The sequence below is a fragment of the Aulonocara stuartgranti genome (assembly GCF_965226115.1).
Source record: "Aulonocara stuartgranti genome assembly, chromosome: 20".
NCBI lineage: Eukaryota > Metazoa > Chordata > Actinopteri > Cichliformes > Cichlidae > Aulonocara > Aulonocara stuartgranti.
Window position 1 is genome coordinate 22,697,565 of NC_138956.1, and position 15,882 is coordinate 22,713,446.

The 15,882-nt window shown below is 39.5% G+C and overlaps 1 protein-coding gene across 9 annotated transcripts in view; it reads right to left on the bottom strand.

Annotated features, from left to right (window-relative positions):
* Positions 1-2,275: 2,275 nt before the first annotated feature.
* The window catches only part of dlgap4a (discs, large homolog-associated protein 4a), a 100,659-nt gene continuing 87,052 nt past the window's right edge, over positions 2,276-15,882 (bottom strand). For 5 of the 9 annotated variants that reach the window (XM_082517647.1, XM_082517649.1, XM_082517645.1 and 2 more), the window contains 6 exons: positions 8,735-9,177; positions 8,529-8,626; positions 7,109-7,542; positions 5,759-5,850; positions 5,261-5,404; positions 2,276-4,792 (listed from right to left, as the gene is read on the bottom strand). In XM_082517647.1, the coding sequence (XP_082373773.1) occupies positions 4,568-4,792; positions 5,261-5,404; positions 5,759-5,850; positions 7,109-7,542; positions 8,529-8,626; positions 8,735-9,177 (1,436 nt within the window). In that variant the 3' untranslated portion in view covers positions 2,276-4,567. The remainder of the gene's footprint in view (positions 4,793-5,260; positions 5,405-5,758; positions 5,851-7,108; positions 7,543-8,528; positions 8,627-8,734; positions 9,178-15,882) is intronic. The other 4 variants (XM_082517648.1, XM_082517646.1, XM_082517653.1 and 1 more) reach the window with 1 other exon arrangement.

Below are 15,882 nucleotides of genomic sequence, written 5' to 3' on the forward strand. Positions count from 1 at the left end.
ATATGTTTTCAGTTTCACTGACAGTGTTAACAATAAACATAACTAACATAATATGAAGCACATATTATTAATGTACAAAAAGCTGCTGAATAAAATATGAGCTGAAAACTCAAATCCAGAAGACTTGCAAGTGTTCACTGACAGAGAATGTCTCTAACAAAACCTCTTCTGCTTTTACTAGAGTCTGTGTTTTTAATTATTATCACCCACAACACTCTCCTCTATGTTTCTCCCTCATTTCATTTGCTCTTTTTCGTCCGTTCTGCACTGTAGTTGTAATGTAGTAACAGGGATCAAATGACAGGAAGTATGAGTGTGATGCAGCACAATGCAACAGGGCAGTAAGAACGTCTTTGCTTTGAACATGCTTTTTTTTTTGATTGTGTTTCCATGTGTTAACGTTATATGGCAAAAAAGTGTGTTGACACTTTCACATTATGCTTATATGTTATTGCTTTTCGGAATACAATTAAGAGCTTGGATGTACCACTGGAATTGCAACTACAGTAATGGGAGGATTTTTCATGAAGTTTTGAAGCCTGGCTGCTGGGATTAGCTCTTACTAATCCATGAGAACATTTGTGAGGTTGGCCAGTCTTGTTGTGTGATACGGGGTTGCTCACAGTCTGTGTTCAAATTAATTAGAGCAGTGTTTGATTGGGGTTTATGTCAAGCCTCTGTGGAAGCAGGTCCAGTTGCTCAACAAACAAACTGACTTGGTTTAGTGTGTCGTGCTGAAACAGCCTTTCCCAGCACTTAAAACAAAGTTGGACACTATTTGAAACATATTGGATTATTTTCCATTCATTTTAACTAAAAGACCAAAAATAAAAGACAAAGCAAAAAAGCAGACAAAAGTGACAAATAAAGTAAGAAAAACCCAACGCTTGAACTGAAAAAAACTGACGACATACAAAGTACTCCACTGGCACTCTTCTGGAAGATATTCCCTTAAATTGTGTTTTGATGATCACTATTCAGTGACTCTTTGTGTCCCATATATGGAGGCATCGTCAGTGTGGAAGAGGCCACTCCCATTAATATAGAAATGTTTCATCATAGATTAAAGGTAATCTTAGCTATTGTATTGTTTTGCAGTGTGTTTGCATTCAAGTACACAAGTGGAACAGAACCTTCCTGCCATCAAAAAGCCCCCAGCAGGATGGATACCTCTGAATATCTTACAAGAAGGGTTAAGGGTTTGTTTCTCTACATGTCCTTTGTCATTGTTAGTGTTACCAGGACAACATGCCTAGATGGACTAAAAAGCTGCAAGAACAACCAAGATAGAATTGTGGTATCTTTTTAAAAACATATTTCCAAGGAAAAAAAACATACAGTGAACTTCAAATATGAGTGGCATTCCCATTTAATTCTACATTTAATTAACACAGAAAAAGTGCCAACTCATAAGTCATGGGAATCACAATTCTTTATTCTCTTAAAAGAAACTAGCCTCACAGTGTCTAACTAATACACCATAACATTAAACAACCCTTTGTCTGCAAGATATGTGCTTATTTTGTAAAATAATGTTTGTCAGTAGGAGATAATCTGGAACTACATAGTTTTTGCTCATTTTCCTGGCTGGTCTCTGAGAGGACAGATATGTGGCCACAAGGGTGAGCACTGAAGTCAGAATGGGCTTTCTGTCCATTAAGCACAACCAATGACCCAATTTTTACCCAAAAGATTACCCAAAATGTCTGTGTCTTCAAAAACTTCTAGAAACGTCTTAGACGAAGTATATTGCCTCGTCCACATGGTGGCTGAATAGCAAATCCACATAACCTGCCTCTAGAGTTGCACCTTCTGGTCATCATGTGTCCATTTTGTAGCCCTTTGAAACTCAGGAAGTACTGGTAAACAAACTGTCTGAAGATCCCTGATCAGGTCTTGCTCTCTTAAAAGTTCAGTACACAGGCAAATAAAGGGATCCAGCTCTCAAATGATAGAAGATAAAAAGTAAAGGACTTTCCACCATTTGTCACAGTAATAAACACTTACGTACAGTGCATACCCTGAATGCCTTACACAGATTTAATAGCTTCAGATAATTTGTAAGACCCATGATATGGAATACTGAAAATTCACTGGCAAGGATCTTTGTATATTTTATATGTAAGAAGGCCATGCTTTTAGAGATTACACGGTAACAATAAAAGATCTACTCTAATGCTTGTGATTTATCTGTGTAATATTAACTTCGCAGCTAATATTACTACCGTTTCATGAATGAGTGCAATAAAAAAAGACAGCAAGAATGATGACAGGACATGTAGCAAAGGGATGTTTAATGATTTCTTTGGACAATGAAATGCACATGTCCATTGTTGATGTAATACAAATAAGAGAATAAGAAATTTGACAACGCAGTGTTGTGTCAGCATTCCCAGTTCAATTTCGTGTCTTTTTGGACGTCAACTAAAAATTCAAAATGGAGCAGAACAAAATGTCTGGAGTGTCATGCAAAAAACTGACCAGTAGGGGGAGAGCCAGCTCTTGCAACAAAAAAGAAAAAGAAAAAGTGAGTCAACCTACACTGCCTACACTTTAGCATGAGTATGTGCTATGCCCTGTTCCACTCATATACCCTTGGCACTTGAGTTTCCATTTAAGAAACTGGAAACACGGAAACTATTCCAGTCCCATAGCCAAAGTGTCATGAGCTTATACAGAGATGAGGCATAGCATATCTGGAGTGAGCGGATGCAAACACAAACTTTTCTGAGAATGCACACACAGGCAACTGAATTCATGAGCAGATTAAATAATAATAACATTAAATAAAATCCTAATAAGATGAAACTAAAAGGTTGATGATCATTGCCACGTTGGCACAATATCAAATCCCTCGCAGCACCATTTATTATTGTAAATTACAGACGTCCACGCATGTTTAGATTGATCTCATTTTGGATGAATGTCACAAAAATGTGTCAAATGGCATAAAAAACAAACAAACAAAAACCCCCCAAAACAAACATTGTACCACAGTTCTTCATTTTCAAAAGGGGTGGGAGTTCTAGCTGCTAGAAAGGGTCGTAAAGGAATGGTGATTTCAGAGGAGTCAAACTGACCCCTTTCGTTACATCACCGAACCTTACTAAAAAGTCCTTTTCCTTATAGAAGAACACCATGTAGGCCTGGAGTCCTATGGAATATTTGGCAAAGGATCCAAGATTTTGGCCCAGAGGCTGTATAATAAATATTCCATCCATAGTGGTTTTCACTGTTGAGCTTAAGTGTTCAACCTGAGATTCTTGTTATTTTAAGGAAAGTTAGTTCATAGAAGAACAAAGAAAACCCCAAAACATTCATCCTTCATGCTAATAAAGTCCTACTGGAAATGTTGATTAAATAACTTAAGACTGGGTACCTACTGCATTGCTTGTTCTAATAGGATTTTATTATTGCTATGCTATTCCATTTTCTTTCCAGAAGCAAGGAAACCCCCACCCTCACACACAAGTCTGGTTGAATGGGAATGCCATATCAAGTGGTGAATGTCTTGGTCCCCCTACATCGCATGAGGATGTAGTGAAGGTCAGAATGATTAGGATAACAAAAGGTGGGCAAACTTGATCTGAGGTGAATGGAAAGTGCAGTGATCAAGTCAACATGAGCTGCAAACGCATACATTTCATACATTCCACTTTTTCCTCACTGGCTGGGCGATCCTTCCTCATATCCCTTACCAAAAACTAACCAAAGTAAGACTTTAAGAATGGGTATCCACAGACTGTGTAATATGCACTGGTGAAAAGAAGAGGAAGATAAATGGGGAGTGAATGATTGCATCAAGTGCTAATATATCATGACAGTAAATGTACTCGATCTATAAAAAACTACCTTGGTACTGAACACTGACCTCTTTCTAACAAATAATCTGGTATACAACATTTACAAAATGAACATTGTAATAGTGTGATATTTATAATATATATGCTACTGCCTTCCTCTGGTTCTCTGCATTTTAAACCTCTGAGTACACTAACGCCATCTTATAATTCTTACACAGTAAAGCGTACACACCACACCCAACGAGTGGCAGCCAAATACAAAGAGAGAGAACAGGAAGACTCTGTGGACAGTGAGTACACCTGCATGTGTGTCCTGAGTGTGTGTGGATGGTCGCTCAGCTCGTAAACCTGGCAGCCGCAACTTGCCGGTAGACTCAGCAGTGAAGGGAGTTTTTAAGAGAGTAAACTTCTGGGATACCAAGATTCTTCAGCTCACAAGGTACAGGATGTCCTTATCGAAGATACTTGCACATTTAAGACAGTCTTGAAATACTTTAGGAGATAATAATAATTATTATAATATCAATAATAACAATAGTATTTAACATCTGTCAAGGTTACTTCTGTCCCATGGCAGCAGGTTGGTGATCTGCATTTTTCTTGATTATTTGTGATCCCCACATATCTCCTGTGCAGCTATGAGGGATTGGCCTCTGTGCTGTGCATCCAATATATATATATATTTTGTGTGTGTCTCAGATTTGTGTTGTGTCAATGAATGTCTGAAGTGCGTTAGCAATTTTTTGATCGGTGCTGGTTTGCTCTCAGAGGCGGGTCTGGGCCTCGGGGACGTAGATTTCGATGCTGTCAGCACTTTCTGTGGCGGAGTTCTGTCGTACTGATGCCGCACGCTTTGCTGCCATCAACCTTTTTCTGGCTTCTTGCCGCTGCTTGTCTGCAGCAGAGTCCACGCTCTTGTCCTTCTCTGCTGACAGCCGCGGCTTACTCTGCTTCTTTGGCACAGATGATGGAAGCTGCTTGTTTTCATCCTGAGGAAATTATGTCAAGAGGGGAAAAGAGTGAGATATGGTGTGGCACTAGCAAAACACACTTCCAGTAGTGATGATTAAGTGTCATATGTAGTCCATTAAGCACTTAGGAAATAATTTAAAATCCTCCAGGCTTGCATTTACAACTGAAATTAACACTCATTATTGATCAAGCTGTCAATTAAATTAAAATGTCAGAAAATTCTGAAATATCTTCAACTTCATTTGGCTTAATGAGCCAACTATCCAAAAAAAACAATGGTGTCCAATTTCTAGCCATTTAAAACAGAAAAATTCACACTGCTAAGGAGCTGGCACCAGAGAACATTTAGCAGTTTTACTTGAAAAACTACCAAAGAAATATTATGCTGATTAACTTTTTGCTGAATGACTAATTATGACAACTCTACCCATGGCACCAATCTAAAAATCTCAAGTGAAACAAAAATGTAAGGTACCCAACATCACCTTCTTCTCAGGAAGCTGCCAGTTGTTGGCTTTAAGTTGGTAGAGCTCATCAAACTTCATACTGATGTCTTCTATCGAGAGCTGTAGCAGATCCCAGAACCCTGCAAGGTCCTGCGATGTTGGTCGTGGGTTGGCATTTATATTCTAGGGAAAGGAAAGTGAGACAGATGAATAGATTTGGACCAAACAGAGAAAATTAGTCACATCCTTACCCACACAAATACTTCCCGGGCAGCCTGCCTTTAAGCAAATAGATGAAAATAAAATACATTTGACGCCAATCAACAATTAGAATATTGCAGTAGGACAAGTGAACAATCGTGTAAGATCGGTGTGAAGTTTGCATTTCTGCTTGAAACTTTCCTAATTAACATAAAATAATGAGATCTCACTTTACGTAGGTCAAATAATGGAAAACAAATGATCTTTTACAATTGGGCAACAAAAGAAGGACAGCAAACACACACACACTCAACAGGACATAATGAAGCCACTCACCAAGTTCTCATTACAGAGCCCTCTGAACTGCTCAAACTTCTGTGATATGAGGAGCTGAGCACTCCCTACTGCACTGCGGATCGTCCCCAAAACTACAAAGACACAAATATGACAAACCCTTAACAAGCAAACAAACATTTCCAGTTAGAATAAAAAGACACATTAGAAACAAACTTTGAGTTTTAGAGTTAATACACGAGTCTTTTTGCATGTCTGAGTTCAAGTACATAAAGGGTCAAGACGTGAAGATGTGTGATGCAATGTGTTTACTAACAATTACCATTTAACCTTGCTTGACAGTAAATAATTTTCTTACAAGTATTTTATAAACTCTTTTATAGCGTTGACAACAAAAGATTCTTTCAGTCATGTATTTGCATGTAAATGGAAATTCATAATTCAGGTCCACAGAGAGTAGGAGGAATGATTATCTGAAGGAGCCTACACTGCTCATCTGCTTCTTGCTCATTCATATTTAAGGCATTGCAGAGATTGATCTACTTAAGAGCCTGAGTGGTATTTTGGGACATGAATAAGTGAAATGAGTCTGCAGTGGCTCTGTTATAGCTAAACTAATGCTTACCCTGCCCCCGTCCTCTCTAATAAGCTGTAGTACTGTGAATCAATGGCAGTAATGACTGTCATGCTTTGTCTCTGTGTCCTTAATCAACAGGGATGAGACCTGACCTAGTGTCCTGTCGGTGAACTTCACTAACAAGCACAGCAACTCAATTCTTCTTGGCAATTAACTGATAGCAGATTTCTTTCAATTTTTATACAACTGTGGCTCTTTTAAAAAAAAATAAACATCTTTCTTTGTAGCACATTAACATCTAACGTTGAAAGATACTCTTGAAATCAACCTAATATGCTTAGTTTTTTAATAATTTCATTTCAATTTTTCATTACTAGTTGAGGATTCAAGCCAAATGTTCAAAATGTAAAAAAACAAGTACCAAGTAAATACTGTGCGTAAACACAGCACTTTCTTACATGTGTAAACTGACATTAATCTCACATGCTGTGGGATTTATCTGGCCCTTGATCTGTTTTGCACTTGAATGACAACAGAGATAGTGCTGATCTGCATGGGTGAGTGAGAGGGAGTAAGAGCGACAGAAGCGATAACACCAGTCTGGAAAAGGCCCAACCCTGATTTGCATGTTGCGTGGGAAAATTAAGACAGATTGCAAAGGGATTTGTGATCTGGCCAACAGACAGGCATACAGCATATGTGGCAAAGGGCAAATGAGATTATTATATCTTATCTGAAAACAGGACACATGACAAAAGTAAAATGGGGCCTATGTAAATGTGCTGATAGCCACCTTATCCATTTCTGTCACCTACCCTCCTCTGAGAGCTTGTTGTCTTTGGTCTCCTGCTCCATCTGCTGACACCATCCCTCCATGCGGCCTGTTTCAGCCTGCAGTAGCTTCAGAAACCAGTTGCCGTCTCTGAGACATGCTGGCGTGGTAGGCTGAACAGCATCTCCCTGGCTGCTGCAGTTTCCAGACTCGAGGCTGGGATCTGGAGGCGGCAACGAGGAGGGGTCTAAAGCTGGGTCGAGTGTCTCTGGGGGTGAGATGGATATCCTGGATGGTGCTGAGTTGTGTTTAAGTGGCTGCTGCTCCATGGCTTTGTCCCGTCCGTTCGGCGCAGTATTCACCGTCTGACTGTTGGCGCAGTTGGTTGTGTTGTTTTCTATGGGTGCGGCATCCTTAGGCTCCTGAGGCTCAGTCTCTGTATTTTGTCTGGAGGCCATGCTGCTGTCCCGGCTGAGACTGCAGACACATGCATAAATATCAGCTTCTGACAAACTTCAACAAAAAAGACAATTAAGTGATGGGGCAAACATGTTCCACAGTAACAGATCTAGGTCAGTGCATTTGACTGACAAGACCGTGGCAGCTGATTGTGCATTATCATTTACTGCAAAGACTCGGAAAGATAGCATTGAGGATGTGACAGTACAGATATTAGCAACAAATCAGGTATACAACATGAAAGCTTATCAGACAACTGGCTTCGCAGATAATGAGCAGGAGAAAAAGAGTGGACTGTCAAACAAATGTGATTACGGGAAATTACAGTGTTCTGCAAAAGTTTAAATGGCCTCTTTCTCACTATGTTCAGCTCACTACAGTCAAAACAAGAGTAAAAATCCATCAATCAGAGCGCTATGCTGCTGCCAGGCTGACTGCTGAATGACCTTAGCCACTCACTGCTGTATAGGCTGCAGATGCACGAGCAACAGAGATGAAATAATGAGATAGTAAGTGCATGCAGTTAGGAAGGGAAAAGTACAAGAGCTACAGCACATTAAAACCAGGCCTGACAGTAGAGTTAAAAAAAACAAACACCACCACCAGAATACCATTGTTTTAAAGCCAATAATATAACTATAGCACATCTATAGTGCCTATTTAACATTATCCAACCCTCCCCATCTTGTACTGCAAAAACAGGTGTGACCCATCTGGGCATATAAAATGGACCTCTGCAGGAAGCTGATCAATGAAACTCAAATCAAACCACTAATGACAAAAATTAGAAGATGTAAAAATTAACATCTTCTGTCACAAAAATCTATTTTCTTTCTTTATTGTGTTTTACAATTATAATTATACTTCTACATCAGATCTACCTAGTAACTTCAGGTTCCAGTGTAGGAATGAAAGCAATTTCCAGTTACCTCATAAATTAGGACATAAATTTACCACAGAACTCTACATCAGGCTTAAGCCTGGAAACATGAGTGTATACTTACGGCCTGCCGTTTTCAACTTGAACTCCGATTGACTGAAACTTAAGAGGTTTAGCCAGCAGCAGGGGTTCTTCTCTTGGAACTGGCAGAAGACAATCAACCTGAAAAATGAACAACACAATATATCAGTGAAATGCAACTCGGTTTGTCTGTCTGTCTCTGCTTGATTATATCTCCAGCAACAACAACAACAAAAAAAAGAAACTTACTTGAATTCCAATAGAGGAAAGTTTCCTCTTGGGTGCAGTCGGGGGCTGCTCTAGAGTGGTACCACTGCTTAGGGTGTCATTTTGGGACTGAGTATATGTGGAAGTGGTACTTGTAGCAACAGTAGTGGTTGTGGTGGTGGTAGTTGGGAGGTCACGGGGGGCTGGAACAGGAGGTATGGAGCCTGCAGATGGTGCTGGGGTTGCAGCAGGGACAGGCGCTGGTGGAGGCTGGGTCCCCTTAGCCAGGCTACCCGTGCGTATGCTACAGAGGCTGTCAGAGGAGTTGCTCCGTCCTGACTGGCTGTTGACCTCACTGCCACGGTCCTGCTGGTCAAGGTATGTGTCTTGGGCTGACTCGGTGCTGCTCTGTAATGTCACTGAGATGAGGGGCTTGGAGGTGGTACGGGGAGGGACTGGAGGTGGAGCTTTCCTATTGCTGACTGCTGACAAAAAAAGAACAGAAAAAAAAAGAAAACAAAAAGAATGAAAACATAAGGCTTAGAAAGGGAATCCTGCACTTTGTCACATAAGACTACTGAAACAAAGCACGACTAAGCCAGCCCTAAACCAGCTGGTGTGTACCAAATGCCAAAACATAAAACTATTAACATGGCTATCTGAAAAACAAACGTGTACCTTGCCCTTATTGCTGTCTCTATTGGGCCGTACTAAAAGCTACCTCTATGCTTACAGTAATGTACTTCTGTTGGTGGCTGTTTTCCATTGACGTCAGCCTGTCTCTGGAGATCTTCCTTTATATGCCACACCTTCACAGGCCTTTTGCTCTGGGGACTGTCAGGCAGACAACTCTGCCTTCTCTAGTGATATTCAGCTCAACAGTTCTAGGTCTTATGGATCCAGGAACTGAGGGTAGCAGTCTATTGTTGGGGTAGCAGTCTATTTTTGAGCTTTTGTTTGTGTTTTCATCCCATTTGAAGTACAGATTAGTCATATAAATAAAGTTATCCTGTTGCATTTTGCATTTTTTCCCCAGTCATGCTTGACATGTTTCAGTAAATGTATGAATAGGAAAGGAAGCAGGAAAACATTCAAAACTTGACTGGCTATCTGTGTGTGTGTGATGTTTTTCTTTTGTTTCCACAGCATAACAAAAAGGAATCAAACAATTGTATTTTATTCCCCTCCTCCACTTGCTCTGTTCTTTCAACTACCATTGAGCCTCCCTCTTTCATTTGTTCTCAATACATTCAGCTTTGTTAGACCAATCAGCGACAACTGGCCTTGTAAACACTATATCGGCAGCAACATGCATAGATACGTAGAATTTGGTCCTTATCATCATTTCCTCCTATGGATTTTTGGCTACTAGTTCTTAATTTTTCAAATCAAACAGGATAGAATGGATCAGAGAGAAACTCCACCGACGACTAGTGTTTTCAATAATGACTAGGGATGGGTACCGGTGTCCGGTGCCATCATGGCAACGGTTCTGACATAAACAGTAGTAACCAGACCGAAAAGCAGTGCACATTTCGGTGCTTTATTTCGGTGCTTTTTTTTCCTGAGCTGTGATACACTTTAGATTCTAGCCAATCATTTTACGTTTCCGAGGATAGTAGGCGGGGCCAGGTACGTACGTTCTGTTAGAGCAGAGCTACAGATTAAAAATGTCCAAGGCGAAGCGGTCAAAAGTCGGGCTGTACTTCATAGCAAAATATGCAAACTCAGCAGCCTGCAACAAGTGCTTTAAGCTGATACTGTGATACTGTCAAAGGAGGTAACACCTCAAATCCGATGAAACACCTGGCGACGCATAGCGTTTTTTTTAAAAGCCCAGAAATGCGCCGTATTTGATAGCTTGCTGCGAGACCTCACACCGAGCGCATCTACTGCGGGTGGGTTGCCTGTTATGCAACATCCCCCAAAAACACGAAGAGGAGAGTCCTGGCCCCTAGCCCTGCCAGTGTAGCAGAAATGATGACGGATGATGGTGGCAGCAGCCGTTCTTCTCTGCGTGAGTAGCTAATTTACGTTGAGTAGGCTAACCACGTTATTACATTAATGCATGTAAGGTGAACTAGCAAACATCATCATAGCTACATGCGGCTGTCCTCTTGTTTGATGGCAGATGCTCCCTTCACCCTGGCTAAAAAGGCTAAAATGACCAAAGAAAAAGTGGAAAACAGTTAAACATGAGAGGTTTAGGACAAAGTTTGTGTTTTTTCCATTGTTTAAGCACTGCTTCCAGCCAAGAGTGATACCATATATGCCCCATAGCTGCAGAAAAGGCTAACATTGTTATATTTTTACAAAAAACAGCTGAACATGAGAGGTTTTTGGACCAATTTTGTGTTCTCCATTCTTTAAGCACCGGTTTGAGCACCGGCACCGTTTCAAAAGTACCGATTTGGCACCGGTATCGGATAAAACCTAAACGATACCCATCCCTAATAATGACTTTTTCATTTTACAAACTCAAATCCAATACTCAACAATTACTATTTTATAATTAAGTATTTAGTAAGTAAAAACTAGAGACGGCACGATACCACTTTTTTATGTCCGATACCGATATCATAAATTTGGATATCTGCCGATACCGATATGAATCAGATAGTGTATTTTTTAATCAATAAAACTGTTTTTCAAGTTCAAACTCAAGTTTAAAAACAAAAACAAAAACACTAAAGCTATTCTGTTATACCCGTATGCAAAAAATACACTGCACCCAAAATATTTCATAGTTCAGCAATACTGATCAATCTAATAAACTTAAACCTACACATTCCTCCCTATTATGGTATTTTAAAGAGTACTTGGCAAAAATATTAAGCAACCTAACTAACAGGGTTAGGTTGATTACATCGATGCTTAATCGACGTAATCAACTTTAATTTAATGCACATGCAAAAAAAAATAAAATAAAATGCACAGAAATCAATTATTTTTCCACAATAATTAAATAGATTCAACATCTTTCTTCAACAGAAAGACTGTGCAGACTGCACAGATGGTACTTTCCTGAAGGAAAAAGTACTATAGCTTACTAGGGTATATTAGACTTAATAGTTACTATATACAGTAATGGACTTCTATACATCTTATATCAGATTAAAACTTTGGGTGTAAGATTCAGATAATTATTTGTTAAAAGCTAGACATTTTAAATGAGAATAAGAAAGAAAAGTATGTCTTTGTGCCCCCTTTTCCCTGTTAATGCCCTACCTGCCCCCCTGGCTAAACTTTGCTAGACCCGCCCCTGCACAGTTACCAGCTGTCAGCTATGTAGAAAAGGATCCTGGTGTAGAAAGTAATATTAAATACATTCTAACAACAGCTTATCAAGCTTAAACGTGCTGCTGTTGTTCAGCCGCTAGTTTCCTCTTTCTGGTGCAAAGTGGGCCAAAAACAAACAAGAGAACAGAAAAGCCGATCAGCCGATCATTGATCAGCTTCATGACTAAAGTAGCAACAGGAGAGGGTGGGAGAGAGAAGAGGCAGTTGCTCCTTATTCAGTATCAGTTGTTAAGCTTAACGTGGGAATGCTTTACAAACATTCAGAGATGAACTTACACACTTGCTTTACTTCTCTCTGGGATAACTTTCTCGGAGATGAAATGCCGGTTTGGTAGCGAGGCTCCAACTGCTCAACCAGACCACCGACAGGTCTCGCATGCCACAGCTGCTCTATCACGTGACACATACTGCTCCGACGTGCTAAGGTTATGAGCTGAGTTACGCCATGTTACAAGTTTTGTGAGGTGCTTTCGTGATATTTAATGGATCGGATTACATTTTTTATTTCTCTCCGATATCCGATCCACTAATTTAGGTCAGTATTGGACCGATACACTGTTTGCCTTTAGCAGAGCACTTCTTTACATAAAGCTTCATATTCTGGCACTCCGAAACCCATGAACTATGCGCTTACAAATTCTTTCAAGGGAAACTGAAATGAGGCCTGAAAGTGGATTACCACTGAACTAAGACAATCTGACTCAGGGTGAAGGAATAGGAACGGTACCTCTTTTTCTGTCATCAGTCTGAATGCAGGGTTTTGGTGCATGATATAGAATGTACTACAATATGAAAAAAAAGGGGAAAAAAGCAAGGAACCAGGAAAAACCACAGGCTTTCTACAAGAAATAAGGGGAAGCATGCTATTTAAACAGTGCGATAATCAGCAACATATGCCTCAAAGAGTTGCAAAATACACAGTAGCAAATGCTTCTACCCACATACAGCATTTACTGACACACATGATGGATGAAATATTTCTTTAAAATTAGCTGACCAAGTAATTTAAAGCTCACCACTTTGAATCAATAATAAAAATGCAGTATTTATTCTACTGGGTAGTGGTTTCAATTTAAATAGCAACCTATCACCCTGTAATTCTGTAGGCACTGCACTCCCATCATCAGCCTGTGACTCACAGAACCAGTAAAGCCCTTATTAAATCCCACAAACATACACAAACATGTCTGTGGATTGGAATCCACCCTATGTGTCACTCATGCAGCCCTGGCGAGCAGTGTCAAACTTAGAAACCATGCCTTCGTAGGAGCAAAACAGAACATTTATTATTTCCAAAGAAAGGCACTTCTTGTAGTACTCATAGCTTAGATGCATGAAATTCCCAAAGTTAATTGTGTCGTACTACATACAGAGTCACAGCATATGCCTCAGTTGCATTTGCTGGGTGACTGCACTGGGTCTTAACTGCACACTGCAATAAAATTGATCATAAGCCAAATATCTGTCAACACTTAACCACACATGTTCACTTTTCATTCAATTCAACAATAGCCCAATTTATAAGTAACAACAACAAATAAGTTAATAGGCCTTTACAAACATTCACTCACAGTGAAGGGGGCTGACTGCAGATTGTTTACACCTCTTGCAAGTGGCATAACCTATTTTGCTATCCTTTGTCAGTATGTAGGGCTGCCACAAACGATTATTTTGATAGTCGACTAGTCACCGATTATTTTTGCGATTAGTCGACTAATCAGATCATCATCCACTGGACGTAAAACTACAGCTTATATAACTATCATTAGCTTACAGCTTTAAGCTTTTAAGGTGCTAACTAAAAATAAAGACAAGATGATAGTTTATTCAATTTTAATGAAATTTGCAGATTGTTTCGGTAAAGTTTAATAAACTCCTTGCTATCTAAAATATAACAGGACACCGGGGTATATTCTCCAGCATCTCACACTTCTGATAATCAGCTGTCTGCTTGACGTTTATTCAGCTGTGTAAAAACTATAACTTTAATCTCAGCCAAACCGATTTACTCAGGAACAAATAAAATACAAAAAAAAAAAAAAAAAAAAAAAAGCCAAACAACAACATTTTTAATTTATCTAAGTGACTCATATATATTTAACCTGAGTCGCGAAAGACTGCGGTGGGTTTGAAAACAATTTGCCGGGAGTCCGGTGTTCTCACGGCGCTAGTGACCTAGCCCCCGGCTAGCTATCGAGCTAGTGGGTAACAGACGTCTCCGAAAACGTCGGAGCGCTTTTGAAAATATGTGGTGTCCTGATAAACTGAGCCGATATTTGAGGTTTACACAGCTACATTCTCGCCTGAAAATATGTTAAACGTTTATTTTGTGACCCAGAAAGAATAATAAGAGTAATATTAAAACTAACTAGCTACCGCCATTATTGGAAACTAAGCTGGGCCGCGCTATGAATTCTGGGACACAGCTACTTCTTCTTCTTCGGGGTTTAACGGCAGCTGGAATCCTTGTACATGCAGTGCTGCCATCTTCTGTTTCAGTCCGTTATTACACTCTTAAATCCTGCTATTATTCCTGCGTCTTTTGCGATCTTACAAAGCTTCAAACGACACGTCGACTATTAAATCAGTCGTCGACGATTTTGATAGTCGACGTAATCGTGACTAGTCGACAAATCGTGGCAGCCCTATCAGTATGTGATATGACAGTTGCCCTCATGTGCCTTCCCATATGGAAAAGATATATATAAATCTTATAAAGTTTGTATCTGTCTTGTGTGAAACTTGTATGAAAAGCATATAAGTGTGAAAACAGATATAAGATCCCTTGAAAAATTATATAATGAAACTTGTATGTTTTGGATACTTACTAAAACAATGTATGAAAGTAATGCGAAAGTGGCCACTTTCATGAGTAAATCATGTAAGCCTTATATGATTTACTCATGAAAGTGGCCACTCATGAAAGTGGCCACTTTCATGAGTAATCACATATAAGTTTTTACTATTTCTTTTCCGTATGGGTTACTACAGGGGTAGTGCAGAGAAGCGATGGACGAGGTCTGCGATGCCTGAAACATTGGGTCAAGATCAGCTGATAGCCTGATGATGGTTTATCTTTGCTTCCAGAACTTCAGCCAGTGTATGACAAACCAAGAGCACCTCCAAGTCTAAAAAGCCCTGCTGTGCCTATTTGCTGTTTTACACATGTAAAAAACAAAACAAAAAGCTAAAGTAGAAGTATAAAGAATGCTATAGACTATTACTTTTTTTTTTTTTTCAAACTAGAAGTTGGACGTAAACTCATAATGGCCTCCCAAATATCTCAAACTTTGGAGCGTGTGCACCTATGAAAAAAACAAAAAGTAAGCACGAAGCTCTGTGTGGCCAAACTTAGTGCTGTGAGTGCGCCGACAGGGAACCAAAACAATAAAACCGCTGGATGGTTAGCTAAACAATGAGTTGAAACTCTTAAGTATCATAAAAACTAGGGGAGTTACACATTTTACTTACATTTCTCTGTAGATTCATCAACACAAGAAATATATTTCAAGTTGTTTCCAATATTTAATCAAATACACTGTTATTACTGTAATCATTGTTATAGTAAAACAAATTTTTCATTTAATAGTAGTTTCAATGTACCCACTTTGAACGGCTTAAAAGCTCAAACATTTCATCTACTCTCTTACTTTTTACATTTTCTATTCTTAGTATAGCTATTTGAGACATTAAAAGCCACTAAGCTAACAGAACTCAGAAAGCCCATTGCCAGTCTGAAAGGTTATATGGACAGCAGGAGTCTTCAAATCACTTATTTGAGGTGCTCTCTCTTACTCAGAAAACAATTTAGATAAATTCCAATGCTGTCAACACCACTATGATCATCAAACAATTCTTAAATTGCTTCCCTTATGAGAGCTATGCAGTCT